Raw genomic sequence first — 20,253 nt, forward strand, 5'->3', positions numbered from 1 at the left:
CTTTACCGTCAAGCGAGCTGCCCCAGCCGCCGGGGTGTGGAGAATGCGCGTTCAATGTTGTGTGCTAGAAATGCCCTCGACCGAATTCTGATGGACTTTTCGGGGTCGAGTCGTGTTTGCATGTGTCCGAGGCCAGAGCGAGGGCGCGGAGGCGGTGCAGCAAATGAAACAGGGGTGGCAACCTCCATTTTACAAAGCATGCTGTCTCTTGAGGGGAGGGACAGAAGGAAGATGGTGGTCAGCAAGGCGAAGCCCGTGTGTGTGTTGCATGCATCCGGCCTGACGGTTATTTCCTTTCCCAATCAAAGGGCGAGAGCTGGCGACTGTTGGCAGTGCAGGGTGGACCAACTGCAACCTCACTAACTGCCAGATGTACATTATGGCGATTGGGCTTACTAGCCGCGACAACGGGATGCACACGAGAAAAAAAAACACACGAAAAAAGGTTCAACGTTCCACGCAACGGACGACGGGCTTGACTTGGCCGGCATGGGGGAGGGGTTCGTCCTGGTTTCCTCCTAGAGGCAACCAACAAACACGGCTCCACAGGCCAGGGCGGGGCTACCAGCCCGTCCGTTGGAGGTTTGGCGGTTGGCTTCTGCGCTGTCTAATGCAACATGTGGCTGGGCGGTTGAGGTTGCATGGGTTGTGCCTGAGAGGACGGTGCGAAACGCGTTTTCGGCTAGACATGCTGCTGTAACCCACATCGCCAGTAGAGGACATTAGGTCCTAGTCTAGGTACTGCACCAGTCCGGGTACCTCTCCCTCCCTGCCTGTCGTTCTGCGGGTTCCACTCATTCCAAGACATGCGCATGATGGGGCGTGGTGTCTTGCCTTGCGACTCTGCTGGCCGCTGCAGCTGAGAAATGGAGGCTTATGCTCAGCAGTGGGTTTTGAGATAGAGATGCTCGATGTCGCTTCTGTGCATTGTCCGCCGGTCAGGGTAAACGGACGCGCCAGCGGGTGGGGAATTGTCAACTGGCAGCTGGGGAGGAGCTCCGCCCACTCGAGTCCCCACACAAGAGATCCCTCAGTCCCAAGTCACAGTTCGAAGCCCCAGCTCACCGTTGGAATTGCAACCACAGCACTCAATCTTGCTCACCTCACCAGCTCACCAGCAACCCGGGCTGCTGCCAACGCCAGCCTGGCCGCCCTCACCACCCGCCATCGACAGCAGCCGTCAATCGCGCCCATCCAGGTCAAATCACCGCGACGCCTCCCATGCTGGCCCACCCAAGTCGGGGCACCAGACTCGGCCCGCGCCCCTGCGCCTAACACTCACCTTGCCGCATCGCACCGCGCGCCCTGCAAGCCCGACGCCAATCTGCACGTCGTTTGGGCCCCCTGCCCGTCCGCCTCGGCATCGATAACCTCTCTCGCCAGACCCCGAGTCCCGTCTCCTCAATCGTCCGACCCGACCGCCCGATAGTCCAACACCAACAATCACCATGAACCGGCCGTCGCTCCTGTCTGGCGCCGCCAGGCGCGCGGCCGCCGAAATGTCGCCCTCGGCCCTCCTCAAGCGCTCCGAGCCCGCGGCCCTCTCCCCTGGCGCCATCGCCGGCGTGGTCATCGGCAGCATCCTCGGCGCCAGCATCATTGCCCTATGCGTCTGGCCCTTTATCGCGCGCGCCAGGAGGAGGGCACGCGGCGAGGGGGGATCCCTTCAACCCCGAGGCCGAGATGGAGGCCGCCCAGGCGTCGGGCAACGCCTCGTCGTCGTCCCCCGGCCCCACCGCCGCCGGCAGCAAGCGCCTGTCCGTCGACGACTTCGGCCCCGCCGCCACGCGCCAGACCAGCAGGCAGCATCAGCCGTCGCTCAGCAAGGAGTTCGGCACCCCGGGGAGCGATTTTAGCCCTCCCGGCGCCCGGGTACCCGGCGGGTACGGCTTCCAGAACCAAATGATGGCGCCCGCCGCCGCCGCCGCCGCCGCCGCCGGGCCCAACGGCCAGTTCCACCAGGGTGCCTTTGTGCAGCAGCCGGGACTGATGCACCAGTCCACCATGGGCACCGTCGGCACCATGGACACGATGGGCACCGGCGTCACGGTCGTGCCGGGCACCACCCCTCCCGATACGCCGCTGCAGGGCAGCGCCCACCACCGCCGCCAGTCGTCCTCCAAGTCCTCCATCGTCAAGGCCTTCCAGTCGGCGACGTCCGTGTTCCGTAGGACCAGCACGAGATCGATGCCGGGCCACCACTCCCCCCAGCCGCCCCAGCCGCCCCAGGATGCCACCTTCATGCCGCCCCAACAAATGCCCTACTACATCTCCCCCATCGACAACATGCCTCCGGCCACGGGTGCTGCCGCTTCGTACTACTCGGGCGCCCCCATGTCGCCGGCGACGTCTGCGTGGTCGACGCCGCCGCCTATGAACAACAACATGTACATCCCGAGCGCGCCCCACCCCGGAGGCCAACCGCACGCCTCGGTGGAATATCATGCACCGGGCATAGGGCCGCAGGATATGGGGCAACAGTTTCAGCAATTTGCCATGTTCCCTCAACAGCAGCAACTGGTACCGCCGTCTCAGGGAATCTCGCCTATGAGCCCAGCATCTCAGACAACATCACCCCTGATTAAGGACGAGATGATGTCGGAGGACGAGGATGGGACGGCCCCGTTTGCATCTGCGCAGGCCGCTATGCCCGGCCGGAGCTTAGGGGCGTCGCCTTCCTCTGGGCACTCGAGGACGCCGTCTCAGGGCCTGACCTTCCCCCGGTCTGAGAAAGCCCGCGTGGGCATGAGCCCTTCGAGCGCCGGGCCCGGAACGGTCAACCCGCTCGACATAATGGCGCCCACCAATGACTCGGAGCGGTACTGGCAAGTGCAGAACGAGCTGGTCAAGCCGGAACAGACGTCGCCGCCGCCGCCGCCGCAGTCTTATGAAAACTTCGCAGGCCAACAAGAGCAGCCGCCGCAGCAGCAACAACAACGGCAGCAGCAACTGCCACCGGTCGTTCTTGAATCCGCTGACGGATTCACACTCGCTCCGAATGCGCAGGGCGGAAATGCTGCCGATGAGATAGACACCGCTTTGTTCGATAGCTTCTGCGACCTGGACGCCAACGCCAAGGAGGAGTGGACGTTGGCCGCGTACCAGGATGAACAGCAGAAGCAGAAGAGACGGGAACAGCTTGCGCAACAACAGCAATTACAGCAGGAACTTGCACAACAACAGCTGCTCCAGCAACAGCTGTTGCAAGCTCAGCAGTTGCAACAATTCCAGCAACAAGCCCAACAGCTCCTACAAACCCAGGGGCAAGCACAGCAGCCGGCTTATTATGGCCATGGGCAGATGCAGTTTGGATTTCAACAAGGAAACTCGCAACTGGGCAACCTGCCACCGGGATACCCGCCCCAGACGCCCATGTTCATCAAAGCCGACCCTGATCCCAACTACGTCGCGCAATCATTCACGCCTTTCAACATTTCCGACAACTCTACGCCACACCAACCCGCCTCTTACTCTTCGGGGCCTTCAAATATGAACACGCCGAATACGCAGCTTACGGAGCCGGCTTCGAGCTATGCTCCTAGCACACCGTCTAACGGCGGCCTCAGCCCACCCCAGGGTTCAGGTGAGTCTTGCCACGCTTGGACACGCTGGTGTTAGATACTAACTTGAACAATCTCCAGATGCGTCACCGCAAAAGACATACCCGTGTCCCAAGTGCGACAAGGTCTTCACCCAGCAGCATAAGCTGAAGTAAGTTCACCTTCGCCCTGCTTGCAACGAGCCTTCCTCAACTAACACGGGATGTTCGTTTCCACTTAAAGTCACCATGATCGGTATCACACAAGGAAATACGTGTGCACCTACGAAGGCTGCGACGGCAGCTTCGGCACCACGACCCACCTGAGGCGCCACATCAACGACAGGCACAAGAAGGAGCGCAAGTTCCACTGCACCGTCGAGGGCTGCCAATGGTCCAGGAGCGGCGGGCTCTCGTTCCCACGCAAGGACAACTGGAAACGACACATGGTCAAGAAGCACCCTGGCCAGCCGCACGACGAACCGATCGAGGCTTCCGTCCCATGACAGGACCAGTGAGCTGCCAGCCATTCCCGGCCACTATGATCAGCCACGATCACGGATGAGCATATATACAAGGCACGCAGTACATTCTGTTACTTGTGTCTGATAACGAAGAAAAAAAACATCAGTGTAAAAGAGCGACTTGGAGTATCGGTTAGGGGATAATTTTCTTGGTATTTGGATTGGTTGTTTTCCTTGCCTATTTGGAGATATTCTCTGCAACGGGCGATCAGATACATGTGCACGCATGGCATTGGTGTTGTACCATCTTATTCATTATGTATATTTGTATTTATTGCGGTTTAGCGGCTGGCGGCGGGCAGCTCACGAGGTGAAACCGCCATTCATTAATGCCGGGTTATAATCCATCCAAGTAGACAAGCCAATACCAAATTCAGCGTTTGCCTCATGGCGGGGGCCAAGTCGGTGTCTACGCGACGTGGGATGTTCACTGTCGCTGGCCTTGACCGATAGCAGTTGATGATCAAGCGGCCTCTGCCGGAACACTAGCCGTGTGTTGCCATGTCGGCATACTCTCTAGGCGGGTATCTAGTTGTTTTTGCAGCCAAGACATGCCGCTTTGACCCGTCGTGTGCGGGCGTGCGGGCGTGTCTGGGTCGGTGGTTGTTGTGGTTTCAGTCTCTTCAACTCACGCTGGTCATGGCGATGAGAGATAGGTGGTGTTTGCTTCCGAGGTGCGATTAGGGAGGAGACTTGTTTCGTCGTCATCGTGGTCGTCGTCGTTGCAACTACCACGGCTCGAAGGCGGAGACTTTTTTTTCGCCGTGGATGAGGGAGAGAAAGAGAAGACCTCTCTCGCTCGGCTCATCTCCTTGATCAGCCTCTTGACAAGCTTCCTCTGCGCCGCCACGTCGAGCCCGCCCTCGTCCACCTCGGCCAGGGTGCGGCCGACGAGGACGAGCGTGGGCAGGCTGTCGCTGGCGACCCAGACGCGGCCGTTGCGGCCCACGGCCGTCTCGAACGCCAGGCCCTCGTCGGCCAGCGCGTCCAGCACCACCAGCCCGGCGTCGCGCTCGGCGCGCGGCATCAGCAGCCTGCGCGCGAAGCCGAGGCTGACGTTAAACACGGTCCCCGTCGTCGCCGACACCGCCGCCGCACCCGCCGGGGCCGAGGCGCCATTGTTGCCGCTTGCCTGTTGTTGTTGTTGCTGCGGCTGCGGCTGCGGCGCCCCGGCGGCGGCGGCCGAGGGCGACGGCAGCGGGCCCAGGCCGTCGGCCTTGCCCGTGGCCTGGCTGACGCACTCGAGCTCCGGGTCCATGTGGCGGCTCGCCATGGCGACGCGGGCGTAGACTAGCGAACCCGGGCCCAGTACCGGTCTCGTCTTGCGCGTGGCGCCCTCGAAGGCGAGCATGGGCAGCAGCGCGTTGGGCGCGTGCGGCGCCAGCGACACGAAGTGGTAGTCGGCCGACGAGTGGTGCACCTGGCCCACCACCAGGTCGCCCGCCGCCGGCACGTAGCGCCCGCCGTTGTACTCGACCCACACGGCCGTCTTCTTGCCGTCGGCCACGACTTGCCCGGCCACCGTCGGCACGATGGACGACGGCGGGATGTGCCGCAGCCCCGGGCCCAGGCGCAGGGCGCGCTTGGGGTGCGTCGGGATCTGCGCCGGCGGGAGGGCCTCGCCGGGGAGGACGAAGGGGCGCGGGGAAGAGGTGTTGGCGGTCATGGCGGTTTGTGTTTTTTTTTTCTTTCGGGGTTGGTGGTTCTGGGGTTGTTTGCTGTGGCCGGTGCGCGGCCTTGGGAAGAAAGGAAGCAACTTGACGGTCCAGAGAAAATCGAGAATCAGATCAATCAAATCGTTCCGTCGTCGACGCTCCTGCAGCTCAAGGTGGGTCTTTGACAGGGGTCTGGCCTGTGCTTGAGAATTTTGGGGGTTTGGCTTGAAATTTTTGAGAAATCCATGGAGGCTTTGCCATCGACAAAAAAAAAGCCCCGCCAAAGCAGCACCAGATCTGCCCGACATTTTTTCCACGACAGACTCTTGGTCTCGACACCAAACAGCAGCAGTTCAGGCCCCAAGATACGACACACACCTGGCTTACCTGCAGCCACTCCATCCCTAGTCACGCAAATACACACACACCCCCTCCTTCGAAATGAGCGAAAACGGAGCTGCCACGGCCACTGCGCCTGGCGACAGGGTTGCTATTGGCATCACCATCGGCAACTCCAACAGCTCCATTGCCTTTACCGTCGACGACAAGCCCGAGGTTATTGCCAACGAGGATGGAGGTGAGCGGCTATACCAGCCTAGAGGACATGCTCAGGCGCTTCCCTGACAGCTCGGGAGGACTGTCTCAGGGAGCTGAGGCTGACCGACCTGCTCTGGTGCTTTACAGATCGCCAGATTCCCACGATACTATCCTATGTTGACGGCGACGAGTACTACGGCCTGCAGGCAAAGAACTTCCTCGTCCGCAACCCCGCAAACACCATCGCCTACTTCCGTGACTTTGTCGGCCAAGAGTGCGTTCTATGCCCGCCCTCTCTCTCCCGCACCCCGCCTCCATGCCGCCCTGGAGACATATATACCCAATATCAAATCCTCTTGCTGATGCCCTCCACACCAGATTCAAGTCCATCGACCCTACCCACTGCCACGCCGCTGCACACCCCGAGGGCAAGAACGGGTCCGTCTCGTTCACGGTGAAGGACAAGGTGGCCGAGGAGGGTGCCGAGGTGGAGCCGTCGACGCTGGCCGTGTCCGAGGTCGCTACCCGCTACATCAGGCGGCTCGTGGGCTCGGCATCCGAGTACCTAGGCAAGACAGTCACTTCGGCCGTTATTACGGTGCCCACCAACTTCAACGACAAGCAGCGCGAGGCCCTGACCGCCGCTGCCAACGCTGCCGGGATCGAGGTTCTGCAGCTCATCTCGGAGCCGACCGCCGCCGTGCTGGCCTACGATGCCCGCCCCGAGGCCCAAATGTCGGACAAGATCGTCGTCGTGGCGGACCTGGGCGGCACGCGCTCCGACGTGGCCGTGCTGGCGTCGCGCGGCGGCATGTACACCATCCTGGCCACGGCCCACGACTACGAGTTCGCCGGAGCGGCCCTCGACAAGGTCCTCATGGACCACTTCGCCAAGGAGTTCATGAAGCGCCACGCCGGCGTCGACCCGCGCTCCAACGCCAGGTCGCTTGCCAAGCTGCGTTTCGAGTCGGAGAGCACCAAGAAGGCCCTGAGCCTGGGCACAAACGCCTCCTTCAGCGTCGAGTCGCTCGCCGAGGGCTTCGACTTTGCGTCGACCATCAACCGCCTCCGCTACGAGACGATCGGCAGGTCCGTGTTCGAGGGCATCACCAGGCTAATCGAGGGCGCCGTGACCAAGGCCGGGCTCGACGTGCTCGACGTTGACGAGGTGATCTTGTCGGGCGGCACGGCCCACACCCCCCGCATCGCCGCCAACCTGGCGAGCATCTTCCCCGAGAGCACCACCATCCTGGCGCCGAGCACGACGCCCAGCGCCATCAACCCGAGCGAGCTGCAGGCGCGCGGCGCCGCCCTGCAGGCCAGCCTGATCCAGGAGTACGACGCCGAAGACATCGACCAGAGCACGCACCCGGCCGTGACCACGGTCAAGCATATTACCAACGCCATCGGCGTCGTGACGCTGGGCGAGTCGGGCGAGGAGGAGGGTTTTACGCCCGTCGTCAACCCCGAGACGGCGGTGCCGGCGCGCCGGACCGTGCGCATCGCCTCGCCCAAGGACGGCGGCGACGTGCTCGTGCGCGTCGTCGAGGGCAACACGCACATCAAGGTCACCAAGCCCGAGCCCAAGCCCCAGGCCGAGAAGAAGCCCAACGGCGTTCAGGTCGAGGACGCCAAGGAGAGCGGGGACGAGGACTCGGACGACGACTCGGACGAGGAGTCGGATGAGGAGGAGGAGAAGCGCGAGAAGGTCTGGAAGACGGGCGACGCCCTGGCCGAGGCGGCCATCCGGGGGGTCAAGAAGGGAGGCCAGATCGAGGTGACGATAAACGTCATGGCCGACCTCGCCGTCACCGTCACGGCAAGGGAGGTTGGTGCCAAGGGAGGCGTCAGGGGGACCTTGTAAGAAGAGAATGGAATTTTTTCTCTCTCATGATACAAACAGCGGCCACTATTTTTCTACGCCGTCGTTGCTTCCAACTGGACTTGTGTGTGGGTGGAGTTTTTTCTCGGTGCTTGGGTTGGGGGAAATTTGGCGGATGGGAAGATCTCGCAAAGGAAAGCCATTACCGCAGTTCTCGCGCCGTCCAGTGTGTGTGTGTGTGTGTGTGGTTTATAGACTCTTGATATTTTGGGTCGCCTTGGCAAAGCGAGGGGGAGAGGCGGGACCAATCTTTAGACAAAAGGAAAGAATTGGGACCAAGAGATGTGAGCGCTCACTGCCAGAACTCTTGCGAACGGGCAGAGGTGTGTGTGCCGAGGCCTTCCGACGGTAACGATGAATCTATCCCATGTGCCTTTCACAGGTAGTGGAGTATAGGATAAGGACGACCCTCGTATCTTTACATCAGTCTTGGACGCAAGGCAAGAGCAAGACGGGCTGGTCTAACCAATGTGGAAAAAAAAGCAATAAGTTTTGCACCGTCTAGTGGGAGGTCGCTTTAGAAAGGATTTAGCAAGAAAACGCAAACAGCTCATTTCTAGTTGAGCCAGATAAAGCAAAGACAAGCAAAGCCCGCCGCCACCACCACCACCACCATCACTACTGAGCTTCCCTTCCCACTCTCTTCAACTCCTACGACACCTTCCCCGGCAGCCGCCAGGCGACTAGGTCGTCGCGGACCTCGAACTCGTCCACCTCGCGGGCGCGCCGGAAGCCGTCGCGGCCGCGGTGCTCGCGTTCGCTGCGGTCGCTGCTGTCGCCGCCGTTGGTGGTGGCGAGGCTGACGAGGCTGCCCGAGCGGGCGCGCGACGGCTCCCTGCTGACGCCGCCGCCCCTCCTGGCGGCACCGTTGCCGTTGCTGTTGCTGCTGTTACTATTGTTGTTGTTGTTGCTGTTGTCGTCGTGCTCGCCGCGGGACCTGCTGCGCGAGAGGGTGCCGCCGCCGGCGCTGACTATCAGGGTGCGCGCGCTCTTATCGCTGGCGCCGCTGCGCTGCCGACGGTGGTTGGACGGCCGCGCCCCGCCGTCGCCGGGCCTGGTGCCGAAGAAGCCCCTGACGTCGCGCGGGCGCAGCGTGGCGCTTCCTGCGCCACCTCCGGTGCCGTCGTCATCGGCCGACGAGGGGCTGCCGTTGCCGCTGCCGTGGCCGTTGCCCCAGGGCGATGGGGGTGCGAGGGAGCTCGTGGCGGAGAAGCGGCCGGAGCGGCCGGAGCGTTGGCGGCGGTGGTTGGTGGCATTGCTGCGGGCGGCCACGTCGTTGCTGTCGTCGGCGAAGCCCACGCCCCGGTGGCTCATGGCCGAGTTGCGGCCGCTGCCGTCCGAGAAGAGGAGCGGGCCGACGTCCGGATCCGTGAAGCCGGTGCCGCCGCTGAATATGTCTTCGATGCACGCGTCGGCGGCCAGCTCGCCCTGGGACGGGGGAGAGGCGATGGACGCCGTGAGGGTTGTGCGGTACATGTCCAGCTCGGCGGGGTCTCGGTGTTTCAAGACGGTTGGGGCGTCTTTGAGCAAGGTTGGTAGCATGTGTTAGCAATGCTTTCGCTGTAAATTAGTGAGACAAACTTACGGCGCTTGGTGTCGTCCTGGTCAAGCTGCTCGCCAGTGACGCCCAGGCCCGCGATGCCGCCAAAGGCCGGAGCAGTCCGGAGGGCCGGGGCGACAAAGTTGCGGTCGCCGTCGATCTGGATCATCAGGATGCCGATCTTGAGGGTGCTGTTGATCTTGCTCTCCTGCATCAGATGGCGGCGGATGACGCCCTCCTGCACGTCAGGGTGCAGGATCGTGCCGCCGTCGTTCTGGTGGGTGCTTCCACTGCTGCCGCTCCCGCTGTCGCCGCCGCTGCTGCCGCCGTCCTTCTTGCTCGACGGGCTGGAGCTGGCGGGCTGCGAGGACGTGGAAGAGGAGACAAAGGAGGCGGCGTTGGCGCCGACCGTCGCGCTCCGGGTGCGCGAGTGGCCAATGCCCAGCTTGCCGGCCTGGTGGTGGAGCTGGTCGCCGACAGCGGCCGAGGCGGCAGAGGCAACCCCGGCAACGGCGGCGGCGGCTGAATTAACACCGCCGGCGCCGGACGCGGCGTGGGGCCGCTGGCGCAAAATCTCCTCGCTCTCGACGACATACTCGCTCAGGTTGAGGGTGACCTTGCCCAGCACAACCCTGTCCTCGCCGGGGCCAAACTCCTGCGCGACCTCGAACTCGATGGGGCACTCCTCGAGGTTGTTGTTGCGGTCGATATGGATGCGCACAGGGACGACACGGCCAAAGTCGTACTCAACCTTGTGGTTGGCGATGGGGCGCTTGTCGGTGCGGCCGCGGTGCTCGCCGTGGATCGAGTGCGGGAGGTGCCATTTTACCTGGGAGACGCCGCTTACCAGGGGCACGTTGTTGAGGTCATAGATCTAGGCGCGGGGACAAACGTCTTAGCAAACGAGGGTCCATGTCTGTGGCTAGGTAGGCCTTGACCCGGTAGCATAGGAGCCAAGATCAAAAGTAGTGTGCGAGAGTGGCCGCGAGTATGACGCCGCCATCAACACGGCGCTGGCGCATTGGCCGAGGTAGCAAATACATACCCTTAGATGTAGGTCAAACTTGGGCTGCGATGAGGAGCAGGGTCAGCAGGTGAAAGTAAAGCGATCAACTCACGGCGGCACATACCTTTTTAGCCTTGTTGACTGTGGGTAGAAAATGCTTCATGTTAGTCGAGGGAACAGACGATTCGGTTCGTGAGGTGGCCTTGTCTGTCCTGTCTGCGAATTGTCCTGTCTGTGAATTGCGACGAAGGGGGCGTTGCTGGTTGGCCCAGAGTCATGCAGCAGCCTCTCTCTGTCCATCACCCCTCCTCCCCGGGCTCCCCTTCCTTGCGGCAAACAAAAAGCCCAGTGGAGGTAGACGGGTTGCTCCTTCTGTCTTTTCCTGTCCTCTCAGAATTGCCCAGCTGGATTGAGGCGTTGGCGAAGAGGCAGGACGGAAGGAGGGCAAAAGGCCATGTGTGAAAAGTGGCTTGTCCAATTGAAGTGCCCACCCAGCTAGAATAAAGCGAAACGGCGCAGCCCAGTGACGCAAATGGCTTGTGACGTGCAAGAATGTCTCTCTTGCCGGATCCAGCCCAGCCAAGCAGACACGGTAATGTAACCCAGCAGAGGAGGGACAGAATAAGTTATGTCGGTCGGCAATGCGACGATGGGCGTGCTTACTGAGAGAAGTCATTGCTGGCTGAAAGCGAAAGCGGGAGCCTGTTTCGCAAGGCAGGGGCTTGCTTGGAGTTTGGGCGACTCGGGATCTCGAGCCGGTGGGCGTCCAGTTCGGTGGGTGCGCCTTCGATGCCGCAGACGAGATCAGACGGATCCAACTGCGGACACACTCGGCATCTGGCCGCCACCCGTTTTTGGCTCAATGCAAGCGGCGTATTCTGCCTGCGCTGGTGGAGGGGCGCTCTTTCTTGACGCTTGCCGAGGTGCGACAGAGGGAAAAAAGGGGCAACGACAACATCACGAACAGGAACCCGGAAAAAAAAATAGCAGAGTGCAATCTGAGATAAGAAGCGATAGTCATCGAGCTTGCTGCTAGCCCAGATCGCACAAGCCAGGCCGATGCACAGAGCAGCGTGGACAGACAATAAATGGCAGATTACATGCATCAACTGAGCCCTGGCAACTGAGCCCTGACCATTGGGCTTTCGTTGGTTAGCATACCAGTAGGTGCTCTGTGCGAGGCCTGTTTTTGCTTTGTCAAGCCCACCGCCCAGACCAGCTAGACAGCCGCTAAGCCCGTCAAGTGGCGCACCCCAATTCCTCTTCCAGCACACTGGTTCCAGCACACTGGAATTCACATGCAAGAAGAGCAATTACATGGACAGTCCAAATCCCATCCCAAAATCCTTCCCAGAAGCCCGGGACTGTCGCCGTCGCAAGCGCTTACAACTGGGCCCGCTTAAAAGTCTGGCGACCTGTGGGTCTCGACCCAACGCGCCTCAGTCCATCTGCCATCAGTTCCTTTCAGCGTCAGCTGCAGGAATTTTGCACGTGTCGGCCTGAACAAAAGCACATGCGACACCACCATGGGCCCCAAACAGGTCACCCGGCCAGACGCCGCCTCCCAGGCCGCTGGAAAGAAGCGTCAGGCTGGTGCTGCCGACCATGACCACCAGCCGGGCAACGGCAACGGCAACGGCCGGCCCAACAAAAAGGCCAAGGCCCGCGTCGACCGCAGCATCGCCGTCCAGGCCTCGGCCGCCGACGCCCTGACCCCCGACGGCGAGGTGAACCTGCCCCACTTCCTCGAGGCCCTGCACCACAGCATCGGCGGGCTCGAGGCCGCCATGCGCCGGAGCAGGGCCTCGGGCACCAGCCGTGCCTTCCAGCAGGTGCCCCGCGACCTACGCCGCCGCACCGCGAGCCACAACCCCAAGCGCGTGCCCGCCCGCCTGCGTGTCCGCGCCAAGGCCGAGATGGCCGCCGACAACACCCCCCTCAAGCCCAGGAAGAAGCACCAGGGCGTCGCGAGGGCCCTCGACAAGTCCAGGAAGGCTAGGCGGCAACTCCTCGTCCTCCTGGCCGAGACGGCTCGCCTACGGACCTCGCTCTTGGCTGCAGCCGAGACCCAGGCTACCTGTTACGATGGCTCAGCTGCTACGGGCACAGCTTCTAGCAAGCCTGGCGAGGCCAGAGCCCTCAAGGCGCAGATCGAGACCCTAGGCAGCGCCTTGGCCAAGACACGGGAGCTCGCCAAGTCTCTGGACCGCGAAGAGCCCCATCTTGGCGACGAAACCTCTAGCAAGACGGAGCAGATCAACTTTATCGTCGCCAAGGCTAAAAAGTTCGCTCAGGTTTCTGCAAAGTCAAAGGGGCTCAACGAACTCCTGAGCGAGATATCGAAACATGGAGAGGCCCCAGCAACGGGAAAGCTCTGCCAGGCCCTGGCCAAGACCAAAAAGCTGAACAAAGTGATGAAGGAGGCAAGCAAGCTAGAAGACCATATTAAGCCGCAACATCACGAGAGGAAAGAAGCGGGTGAAGCGGGCGAGACCCTCGCCGATTCCATGGAGATAGACGACGAGGATGTCGTCATGGGCGACACGGACCTTGATATGCCAGACTCGCCTCCACCCCGTGAGGGAGGTAAACGGGAGAAAAGGGGACAGCTGCCTACACACATCTGGCATGCAAAACGAGCCAAGATGTCGACCCGGGACAATCCCTTCTTCAGCAAGCCAACCCCGCTGAACATGAACACCAAGACTGTGCGCAAGATGCATCGAGCTCTCAACACGTCCGCCTTTATGCGCGACGCAAGTCACCGTGGTTTTATCCAACTATCGGGCTCCGCCGATGATTTGCGGGCGGTACTCAAGTCCATAGGAGTACACCCAAAAGGCGCCACCATGGACTGGGTTCGCGGCTGCCGCGTCTGGGTTGGCATGATAAGCGGTGCGGGCCCTTCGGGTCACCTGGAAGACGTCACACCTGCGCGCGCCATATGGAACCCGCGTCCGACTCATACGGTGTCTCCTGAGATATCGGGACAGCGCCAGGTTCTCATCGAGGTTGAGCCTGACACTGAGGGCCGGGCGCTGGAGCTCCTCCAATACGCGGCGAAAGGCCCCCATCAGGAGTCAGGGTCCGTGGCTGTCACTGACCTTTCTGCTGAGCTTGGTTGTATAGACCTTCACGGCCCGGGGGCCACGGCCAAGTTGCTTGGTGTCGTGCGACCACACCATCTGCCCGACACCACGGGTTACGAGTCGACACATTGGCGTCTCCTCGCCGCCCTAAAACGGACACAGATGGATATGTTGGGCTACAACATTTGCCTCGGGCTATCTGCAGCACCACCGGACAGACCACCGCCTGACAGGATAGCTGCACCGCAGGAGGGTGCGGATGACGAAGTCGAAGAGCTTTTGGCCGCCCAGGAGACCTGGGCTACCGAGGAAAACCCGCGGCCATTCGCTCTCTTCGATCCCGCTAGGCGAGCCAAAGCTTTGTATGCCATACGTCGAAAGCAAGGCCAACCGGCTAGTAAAGTTGGGAAGGACGACGCAGACCCAATACCCATCCTGCTTGTCTGCTCCCATCCGAAAGCCCATGGACTGGGGGCGGGGTGGACCCTCATCTGCCAGCGAGAGGCCGTCAAGACCTTCTGGCTACGGCTGGCCAGTCAGAAAACGGGGCCTGGTGCCGCCAGGCCGATGGAGGTGGCCTGCTTCGAGGAGACGCATCGGGCCCACACAGAGCGTGGCGTTCCTTTTTTCCCAGTCGACTTTCCGACCACGCGGGCAGGGCTGGCCTGGGAGCTGAAGGAACGAGAGCGCCTCGGTAACGAGTGGGAGGGCCGCCCAAAGGGCAAACGGACTAGCTGGAAAGCACTCGACCTACGGCCGCAGGGCTGCCGGGATAGTCCCAGCCGCAAGGGCGAGCATGGGGATCCATTCGCCTGTGACTGGGAGTACATGTTCGCACCGAGATGCAAACCCAAAGATGACCACGGCGAGAATAACAAGAGGCAACAAAACGGACAGCCACCCACGGACCCACCAGCATTGAATGTGGAAACTCATCCTCTAATGGGCTCCATCGTCAACGTCAAACCCTGCGGCCTCCGAGACTACATTCTCGCAGCGACCCGCCGCCTTGACACGAATGCAGCAAAGCCAACGGTGCCCGATTTTGCTCTGGTGACTGTGCAGATCACCATGTTTGGAGGCGGGGTGCCGAACCCCCGCGCCCGAGTGTACACGCTGCCCGAGCACAAAAACACGGAGAAGCGGGCGCTCCGGGAGGCGTGGCTTGGCGAGTTCGAGTCGGCAAGAGTCGGGAAGCAGCAGGGCCCGAAAAGCGATAACAGGAGATTCCCCCAGTTTGCCAGCCTCAAGGATCGCAAGCAGATCCTAGCGGCCAGCCTCTTCGGCGGCACCGACGCAATGGGGGCGGCCGGCGGGGAGTCGGAGCGGAAGCCGCCCGCTCCGCCGCTCGCCGCGCTCGAGGCCGACCTGATCGGGTTCGTGACGAGTGGCGGCTACAACCTGGCCACGGGCAGGGGGCAGGCTATAGCGCACCTGAGCGCTGCCAGGGTCGTGGAGCTGGGGGCGACGGCTGCGGACGAGGGGGAGGAAGACGGGAGCTGGCACCGGTGCATCGTGCGCAACGTCGGCGAGACGCTATGTCGACCTGCAGTGTGGAGGCTTGTGGAGGAGCACAGGGTCGTTGGGTAGAGGCGGTTCGATCTGATGCTGGGCCGCACTGATTTATGCTGCTTGGTGTGAAACGCGCCACCCATCTCCGTCACGATCCCCCGAGCCTCTGTCCTTCCTGGCGCTTGGGGCGGAGCGAACCAAGATTGCTGGAAATTCGGGGTTCGATCCAGCTCTTCCTTGGTCTCCCAGCCGTCCCTATCTCCCTTTTTGGCCGGCAATACGCACAGATATGCGGAATGACGGAAGGGGCGCCGCTTGCTCTCCCTTGACCACGCCGATGGTCTAGCGTGTGCCTACAGGGTGACCTGGCGTCTGCCTAATAGCCTGGTGTGATTACGGGTGATTGGGACGCATCCTTTGCGAAATAATGAAAAATATTATCCTCGGATGCTCTGGTTCTAACAAATCACACACGGTGGAATCTTGGAGTCTTGTCCATGCGCCCAATCCGTAAGGGCTAGTTTGCACTTTCCACGAATGCTAGGTGTTGGACATTCTGGTCCCGCACAAATGCGCCCACGATGTGCGACGACGCAAGCGGCTGGAGTAATGGCTTCAAAAGGTGTCAATGGTAATAAACAAGATTGTCTTCAATGTGTAAAGAGGGCAACAGGAGAAAGAGCGACCGAAAGTGTGGCGCACACTATATACATGCAAGATTAAGAAAGAAAAAAGAGAGTAAAGAAAGACAAGCAGTGGGACCTGCCGTGCTACCCAGCTCGTCCCTGAACCGGCAGCCGTTATTTCGTACACATGCTCAAGTACCTCTGGACCGAGGCTGTCGATTTGGCCCATGGCAAAATCCTGAGCACCCATAACGTAGAATAAGCCCTCCCCCTGCTACGACAGGGTACACCGGGGTAAAAAAGAAGGTAAAAAAGAAGGTAAAAAAGAAGGTAAAAAAGAAGGAGAAAAAGAAGGTGAAAAAGAAGGTGAAAAAGATGAAGAAAAAGAAGAAGAAAAAGAAAGAAGAAGAAAAAAAAAAAAAGAAGAAAAGAAGAAGAACTCCAGAGTTCCCCCTCCCATCACGCCAACGCCGCCGCATCACATTTCCCTGTCGTCTTTGGCCATGGACGGGGCGAGGGTGCCGGCGGTCCAGGCGCGGATGCGCTTGCCGTAGAAGTAGACAAAGGGCAGGCCCAGGCACGACACGGCCAGGGCGCCGCCGTAGATGCCGAAGCTATTGAGGAAGCCAATGTCCTGGACCCACTGGGTGGCCTTGAAGGACATGATGAAGCCGACGATGAGGCGGAAGGACGAGACGTTGACGAGGACGGGACTGGTTGGGGGAGGGGGGGTGTTTTGTTAGCTGGTGGTGTCTCTGGGAGTGGTGAAGTAGGGAGGTGACGTCAGACAAAGAAAAAAAAAAAAAACTCACCCGGCATAGGCGGGATAGCTCTCAACGAGATAGACGGAAAACAGCGCGTTGGCCGTCAGGAACCCGAAGCCGATGAAGAAGATGCCCACGAGCACCGTGATGCTCGGCACCGTCAGGATGTTCTGCCCGGCGTACCCAAAGACGACGGTGCCCGTGATGCCGGCGGCGAGCGGGAAAATGAGCGACAGCAGATGGGCCTCGGGCTCGCGGCGCCCGCCGTTGCGGCGGGCGTGGGCGTTGCTGATGGCGTCGGCGACCCAGCCGCCAAACAGCCACACAAAGGGCGTGGCGATGACGATGGGCACGACGGCCACGCCCAGGTGCTCAAACTTCCAGCGCGCGGCGATGAGCAGGCTGGACCCGACCTGGCCGGCGGCGCCCTGCATCGAGACGAAGATGGAGTTGACGACTATGACCCAGAAGATGTTTGGGAACAGGGTGGACCGGAACGTGTCCCAGACGGACTGGCCGGCGAGGCGCCACTCGGACCGGACGTTGAAGACGCCAAAGTCGCTCCAGTTGGTCCGGGGGCCGTACACGGCCGGGTCCAGCCTGGGCCGGGTCTCGCCCGGCCTGAGCTCGTAGACCTCCTTGCCGGCCAGCTCCTCGGCGCTGCGCACCCAGCGGGTCTCGGGCACGAGCGCCACCATGAGCAGCCACGCGGCCACGGCGGCGCTCGACGTGATCCAGTAGAGGTAGCGCCACGACAGGCGCGCGACGATGATGGGCGACGAGATGCCGAGCCCGACGATGATGAGGCCCTGCGACGCGGCGATGAGCGAGATGGACTTGTTGCGCTGGTGGATGAACATCATGTCCTGCACGATGAGCGGGATCAGCGCCTCGACCGCGCCCGCGCCCAGCCCCTGCAGCGACCGCGCCGCCAGGTGGCTGGCCAGGCTGGTGGAGCCGCCGGCCCAGAAGCCGCCGACGAAGGCGCAGAAGCCCGCGAAGAGGAGGATGGGGCGGCGGCCGACGCCGATGGATAAGGGGACCAGCATGTACGAGGCCAGGCCGTTGACCAGCAGCGGGATGGAGCTGAGCAGCGACACCTGGTCGATGGGCGGCCCGCCCAGCTTGGCCAGCAGCCCGAGCGGGTTGAAGTCGACGGTGCCCGGGGGCACGAGGGCGCCCAGGTCGATCTTGCCGACGATCTTGGGGTCGATGCCGGCGTACTCGAGCACGAAGATGGGCACGAGGGCGCCGATGATGACCTCGGCCGACAGGGCCAGGGCGCCAAAGAAGCACAGGGCCGCGATGGCGGTCCACTTGCGCCACTCGGGCAGGTTCAGTGGGTCCTTGGGGTCCGGCGTCGGCATTGGGATGAAGCGCCGCTGACCCGAGGCCGTGAAGAGCTGCGACGTGCCGACGACGAGGTCGTCGCGCGTCTCAGACCAGTCGCGCAGCTTGATGTCGGTCAGGTTCTCGGTCGAGTCGCTCGGCGTCGGCCCGGGCATGTACGGCCTCACCACGCGGCTGAGCGGCCGTTGCGCCTCCGCCGGCCGCTGCAGCACCTCGATTACGGGCGGCTTCTTGGAGTCATTGTAGAAGCTCGTGTCGGTTGGCGAGCGCAGGGGAACTGACGGGCGCTCGTGCCTGCGGTCGTGCCCGTGGTGGTGATTCCCGTACACGCTGTACCGTGGCGAAGGCGTCGACGCGTACGACGGCATCGTGTATACAGCCGTGCGTGTGTGTGTGTGTGTGTGTATGTGTGTGTGTGTGTGTGTGTGTTGCTACAGCGATCGACGCTGATGCTCGGGTATCACCAGGAATGGAAAGGAAACGTAGTGCCCAATGGGTGGTGGTAGCGTAGGTATATCCCCCCAATTGCTCAGCTATCCGGGCCAGAGCGCGACACAAGCAAAGAACGAAGACTAGAGCAGCACAGCCCAAAAAGAGTGGCCGCGTGGGTGACGTGGGTAGTTAAGGCCGACGGCCGATATAACTCTGCTGGGCCTCGGAACAGACTGAGCTTGCTCAAGATAGGGTTCCCAAAGCGGCATGCAGGAAGTCGTTGGTATCAGATGAGGGTAAAAGGGCTCTGGCAACCACTAGGACCCGCCAATGCCTGACAGCTGAGAGAGACGAGACCGCGCTTGAGGCCTCGGGGGAAACAGGCGAGGTTAAGAGGGGGAGAAAAGGAAAAAAAAAGGTGGGAGAGAGCAGGGGGGAGTAAAAGGTGGCCCCGAGGGAGAATCATCTAGTCACAGCACTAGTGGGATTTGAACTGATGCCCTGAGCGAACCCGAAGTCTTAACGTGTCATGACGGCAGTCAAGTTAGGATGGGGGCAAAGGGGGAAAAAAGGATAAACGAGAAGATGCGAGGTGTATTCCGTCCCAAAGTTGGGCGTCAGACCGTGTCGATGGTGTTGCCCAACTTGGGCAGGCCCTGACAGTCTTCGTCGGAGGTGCGGCAAGTGCATGAGCGGGAATGCACCGCCCTCCGGGAACATACCGTGGAAGTATACATGTCGACACCCGCCGGGGATATTCCATCGGAGCAGCTGGCTGGCAGGGAAAAAGGGGAAAAGGGAAGAAAAGTCGACAAGCAGCAGACAAGAAGCAATATCACCACGACAGTCGATCAACAACCAATCCATCCCGTCACCCTCCTCGTCCGTTGTTGCGGTGGTGTCGCGGCAACTGGCACAGCCAGCAGCAAAACCCCCTCTCCCAGGTCGCACACTCCGAGTGTCGTCGTTTGCAACCGGGCAACAGGGGGACCCCCCCGGGATCAGAGGGGCAAGTTGCCCCTCCCCTCCCCCTTGTTCGAGTTTAAGCTCAACAGCGTGATGCAGATCATCCCAGCAAACGACGGCCAGCCATGACAATCTCAAAACATCAAGACCTCTGGGGGGTCTGGGGGGCCGGCCAGTTGGTGCAAGTCAAGGTTCGGGCAGAAAACACGACACGTTCTTTTTGAGAGCGTAGGGATTCCGCCCTCCCGGCCTCCTTCTCGAACTCGGCTCGAACCTGGGGGCGTGATGGCGCAGAAAAGTAGGGTACTGCCGATCGCGCCCCTGATTTGCGCACAGCAAAATCGACAAGGTTCTCCACTGAGAGAGGTGACGAGATACCGGGTATGAGTGCCTAGGTCCCTCTAGTTGCCTAGGTCGCTGGCCTCTGCTCCTTGGTTATTTCTCATTTCCTCCCTCTGCTTGCTTGGCAGTCCGAGCCCGATCGAGGCGTCGTGGAAACCGTCGGCCTCGACTGGCTAGCTGAGCACTGACTCCCAAGCTGCGAGTCGCAAACAGCGCCCAGACCAGCTAGCCGGCACGGCAGAGCCACCCCCCGGTGCGACCGTGGAGACGGGCAAACAGACAGACGGTGGTGGTCAGGCACTCGCTTCTCCCGTCTTCGCCACGTATCGACCGAAGTGCAGCGACAGGGGAAGAAAAAAAAAGAAAAAAAAAAAAGAAGAAGAAAAAGAAAAGGACGACTGCGCCGGCAGAGACCAGGCAAGATTTTGGCAACATGTTCACTGGAGTTGTCGTTGACTCGCAAAACAAGAGAGTCGTGATGGAGGAACCC

General features: G+C 61.3%; 6 protein-coding genes across 6 annotated transcripts; 3 read left to right on the forward strand and 3 right to left on the reverse strand.

Moving 5' to 3' along the window:
- Window positions 1–1,022: 1,022 nt before the first annotated feature.
- GGTG_11966 (hypothetical protein) lies at window positions 1,023–4,469 on the forward strand. The gene is made up of 3 exons (XM_009229857.1): window positions 1,023–3,583; window positions 3,642–3,711; window positions 3,783–4,469. The coding sequence occupies exons 1-3, from the start codon at window positions 1,684–1,686 to the stop codon at window positions 4,042–4,044; spliced, it is 2,232 nt and encodes a 743-aa protein (XP_009228121.1). The 5' UTR covers window positions 1,023–1,683; the 3' UTR covers window positions 4,045–4,469.
- Window positions 4,283–5,868, reverse strand: GGTG_11967 (hypothetical protein). Its single transcript, XM_009229858.1, has one exon. It carries the CDS (start codon window positions 5,726–5,728, stop codon window positions 4,700–4,702), a length of 1,029 nt encoding a protein of 342 aa, XP_009228122.1. The 5' UTR covers window positions 5,729–5,868; the 3' UTR covers window positions 4,283–4,699.
- A 121-nt stretch (window positions 5,869–5,989) lies between these two features.
- On the forward strand, window positions 5,990–8,760 carry GGTG_11968 (hsp70-like protein). Its single transcript, XM_009229859.1, has 3 exons — window positions 5,990–6,294; window positions 6,402–6,528; window positions 6,633–8,760. The coding sequence occupies exons 1-3, from the start codon at window positions 6,159–6,161 to the stop codon at window positions 8,116–8,118; spliced, it is 1,749 nt and encodes a 582-aa protein (XP_009228123.1). The 5' UTR covers window positions 5,990–6,158; the 3' UTR covers window positions 8,119–8,760.
- On the reverse strand, window positions 8,425–11,782 carry GGTG_11969 (hypothetical protein). Its single transcript, XM_009229860.1, has 4 exons — window positions 10,807–11,782; window positions 10,722–10,745; window positions 9,722–10,550; window positions 8,425–9,656 (listed from the first exon to the last, which is right to left on the reverse strand). The coding sequence occupies exons 1-4, from the start codon at window positions 10,843–10,845 to the stop codon at window positions 8,788–8,790; spliced, it is 1,761 nt and encodes a 586-aa protein (XP_009228124.1). The 5' UTR covers window positions 10,846–11,782; the 3' UTR covers window positions 8,425–8,787.
- A 189-nt stretch (window positions 11,783–11,971) lies between these two features.
- On the forward strand, window positions 11,972–16,077 carry GGTG_11970 (hypothetical protein). The gene has a single exon (XM_009229861.1). The coding sequence runs from the start codon at window positions 12,209–12,211 to the stop codon at window positions 15,359–15,361; it is 3,153 nt and encodes a 1,050-aa protein (XP_009228125.1). The 5' UTR covers window positions 11,972–12,208; the 3' UTR covers window positions 15,362–16,077.
- Window positions 16,078–16,377: 300 nt separating this feature from the next.
- GGTG_11971 (hypothetical protein) lies at window positions 16,378–18,391 on the reverse strand (the record flags this gene model as incomplete). The annotated part of the gene is made up of 2 exons (XM_009229862.1): window positions 16,378–16,622; window positions 16,722–18,391. 2 exons carry the CDS (start codon window positions 18,389–18,391, stop codon window positions 16,388–16,390), a joined length of 1,905 nt encoding a protein of 634 aa, XP_009228126.1. The 3' UTR covers window positions 16,378–16,387.
- Window positions 18,392–20,253: the final 1,862 nt, after the last annotated feature.

This window comes from Gaeumannomyces tritici (genome assembly GCF_000145635.1).
Source record: "Gaeumannomyces tritici R3-111a-1 unplaced genomic scaffold supercont2.7, whole genome shotgun sequence".
Lineage (NCBI taxonomy): Eukaryota > Fungi > Ascomycota > Sordariomycetes > Magnaporthales > Magnaporthaceae > Gaeumannomyces > Gaeumannomyces tritici.

What these genes read in the sequence shown, in the direction of transcription:
- GGTG_11966 (XM_009229857.1), top strand. Translation starts at nt 1,684, where the DNA reads ATGGAGGCCGCCCAGGCGTCGGGCAACGCCTCGTCGTCGTCCCCCGGC. An exon ending in CAGCCCACCCCAGGGTTCAG is followed by an intron (nt 3,584 to 3,641) that starts GTGAGTCTTGCC and finishes AACAATCTCCAG; the next exon opens with ATGCGTCACCGCAAAAGACA. An exon ending in ACCCAGCAGCATAAGCTGAA is followed by an intron (nt 3,712 to 3,782) that starts GTAAGTTCACCT and finishes TTCCACTTAAAG; the next exon opens with TCACCATGATCGGTATCACA.
- GGTG_11967 (XM_009229858.1), bottom strand. Translation starts at nt 5,728, where the DNA reads ATGACCGCCAACACCTCTTCCCCGCGCCCCTTCGTCCTCCCCGGCGAG.
- GGTG_11968 (XM_009229859.1), top strand. Translation starts at nt 6,159, where the DNA reads ATGAGCGAAAACGGAGCTGCCACGGCCACTGCGCCTGGCGACAGGGTT. An exon ending in TATTGCCAACGAGGATGGAG is followed by an intron (nt 6,295 to 6,401) that starts GTGAGCGGCTAT and finishes GGTGCTTTACAG; the next exon opens with ATCGCCAGATTCCCACGATA. An exon ending in CGTGACTTTGTCGGCCAAGA is followed by an intron (nt 6,529 to 6,632) that starts GTGCGTTCTATG and finishes CCTCCACACCAG; the next exon opens with ATTCAAGTCCATCGACCCTA.
- GGTG_11969 (XM_009229860.1), bottom strand. Translation starts at nt 10,845, where the DNA reads ATGAAGCATTTTCTACCCACAGTCAACAAGGCTAAAAAG. An exon ending in CAGTCAACAAGGCTAAAAAG is followed by an intron (nt 10,746 to 10,806) that starts GTATGTGCCGCC and finishes TCCTCATCGCAG; the next exon opens with CCCAAGTTTGACCTACATCT. An exon ending in AGTTTGACCTACATCTAAGG is followed by an intron (nt 10,551 to 10,721) that starts GTATGTATTTGC and finishes CCCCGCGCCTAG; the next exon opens with ATCTATGACCTCAACAACGT.
- GGTG_11970 (XM_009229861.1), top strand. Translation starts at nt 12,209, where the DNA reads ATGGGCCCCAAACAGGTCACCCGGCCAGACGCCGCCTCCCAGGCCGCT.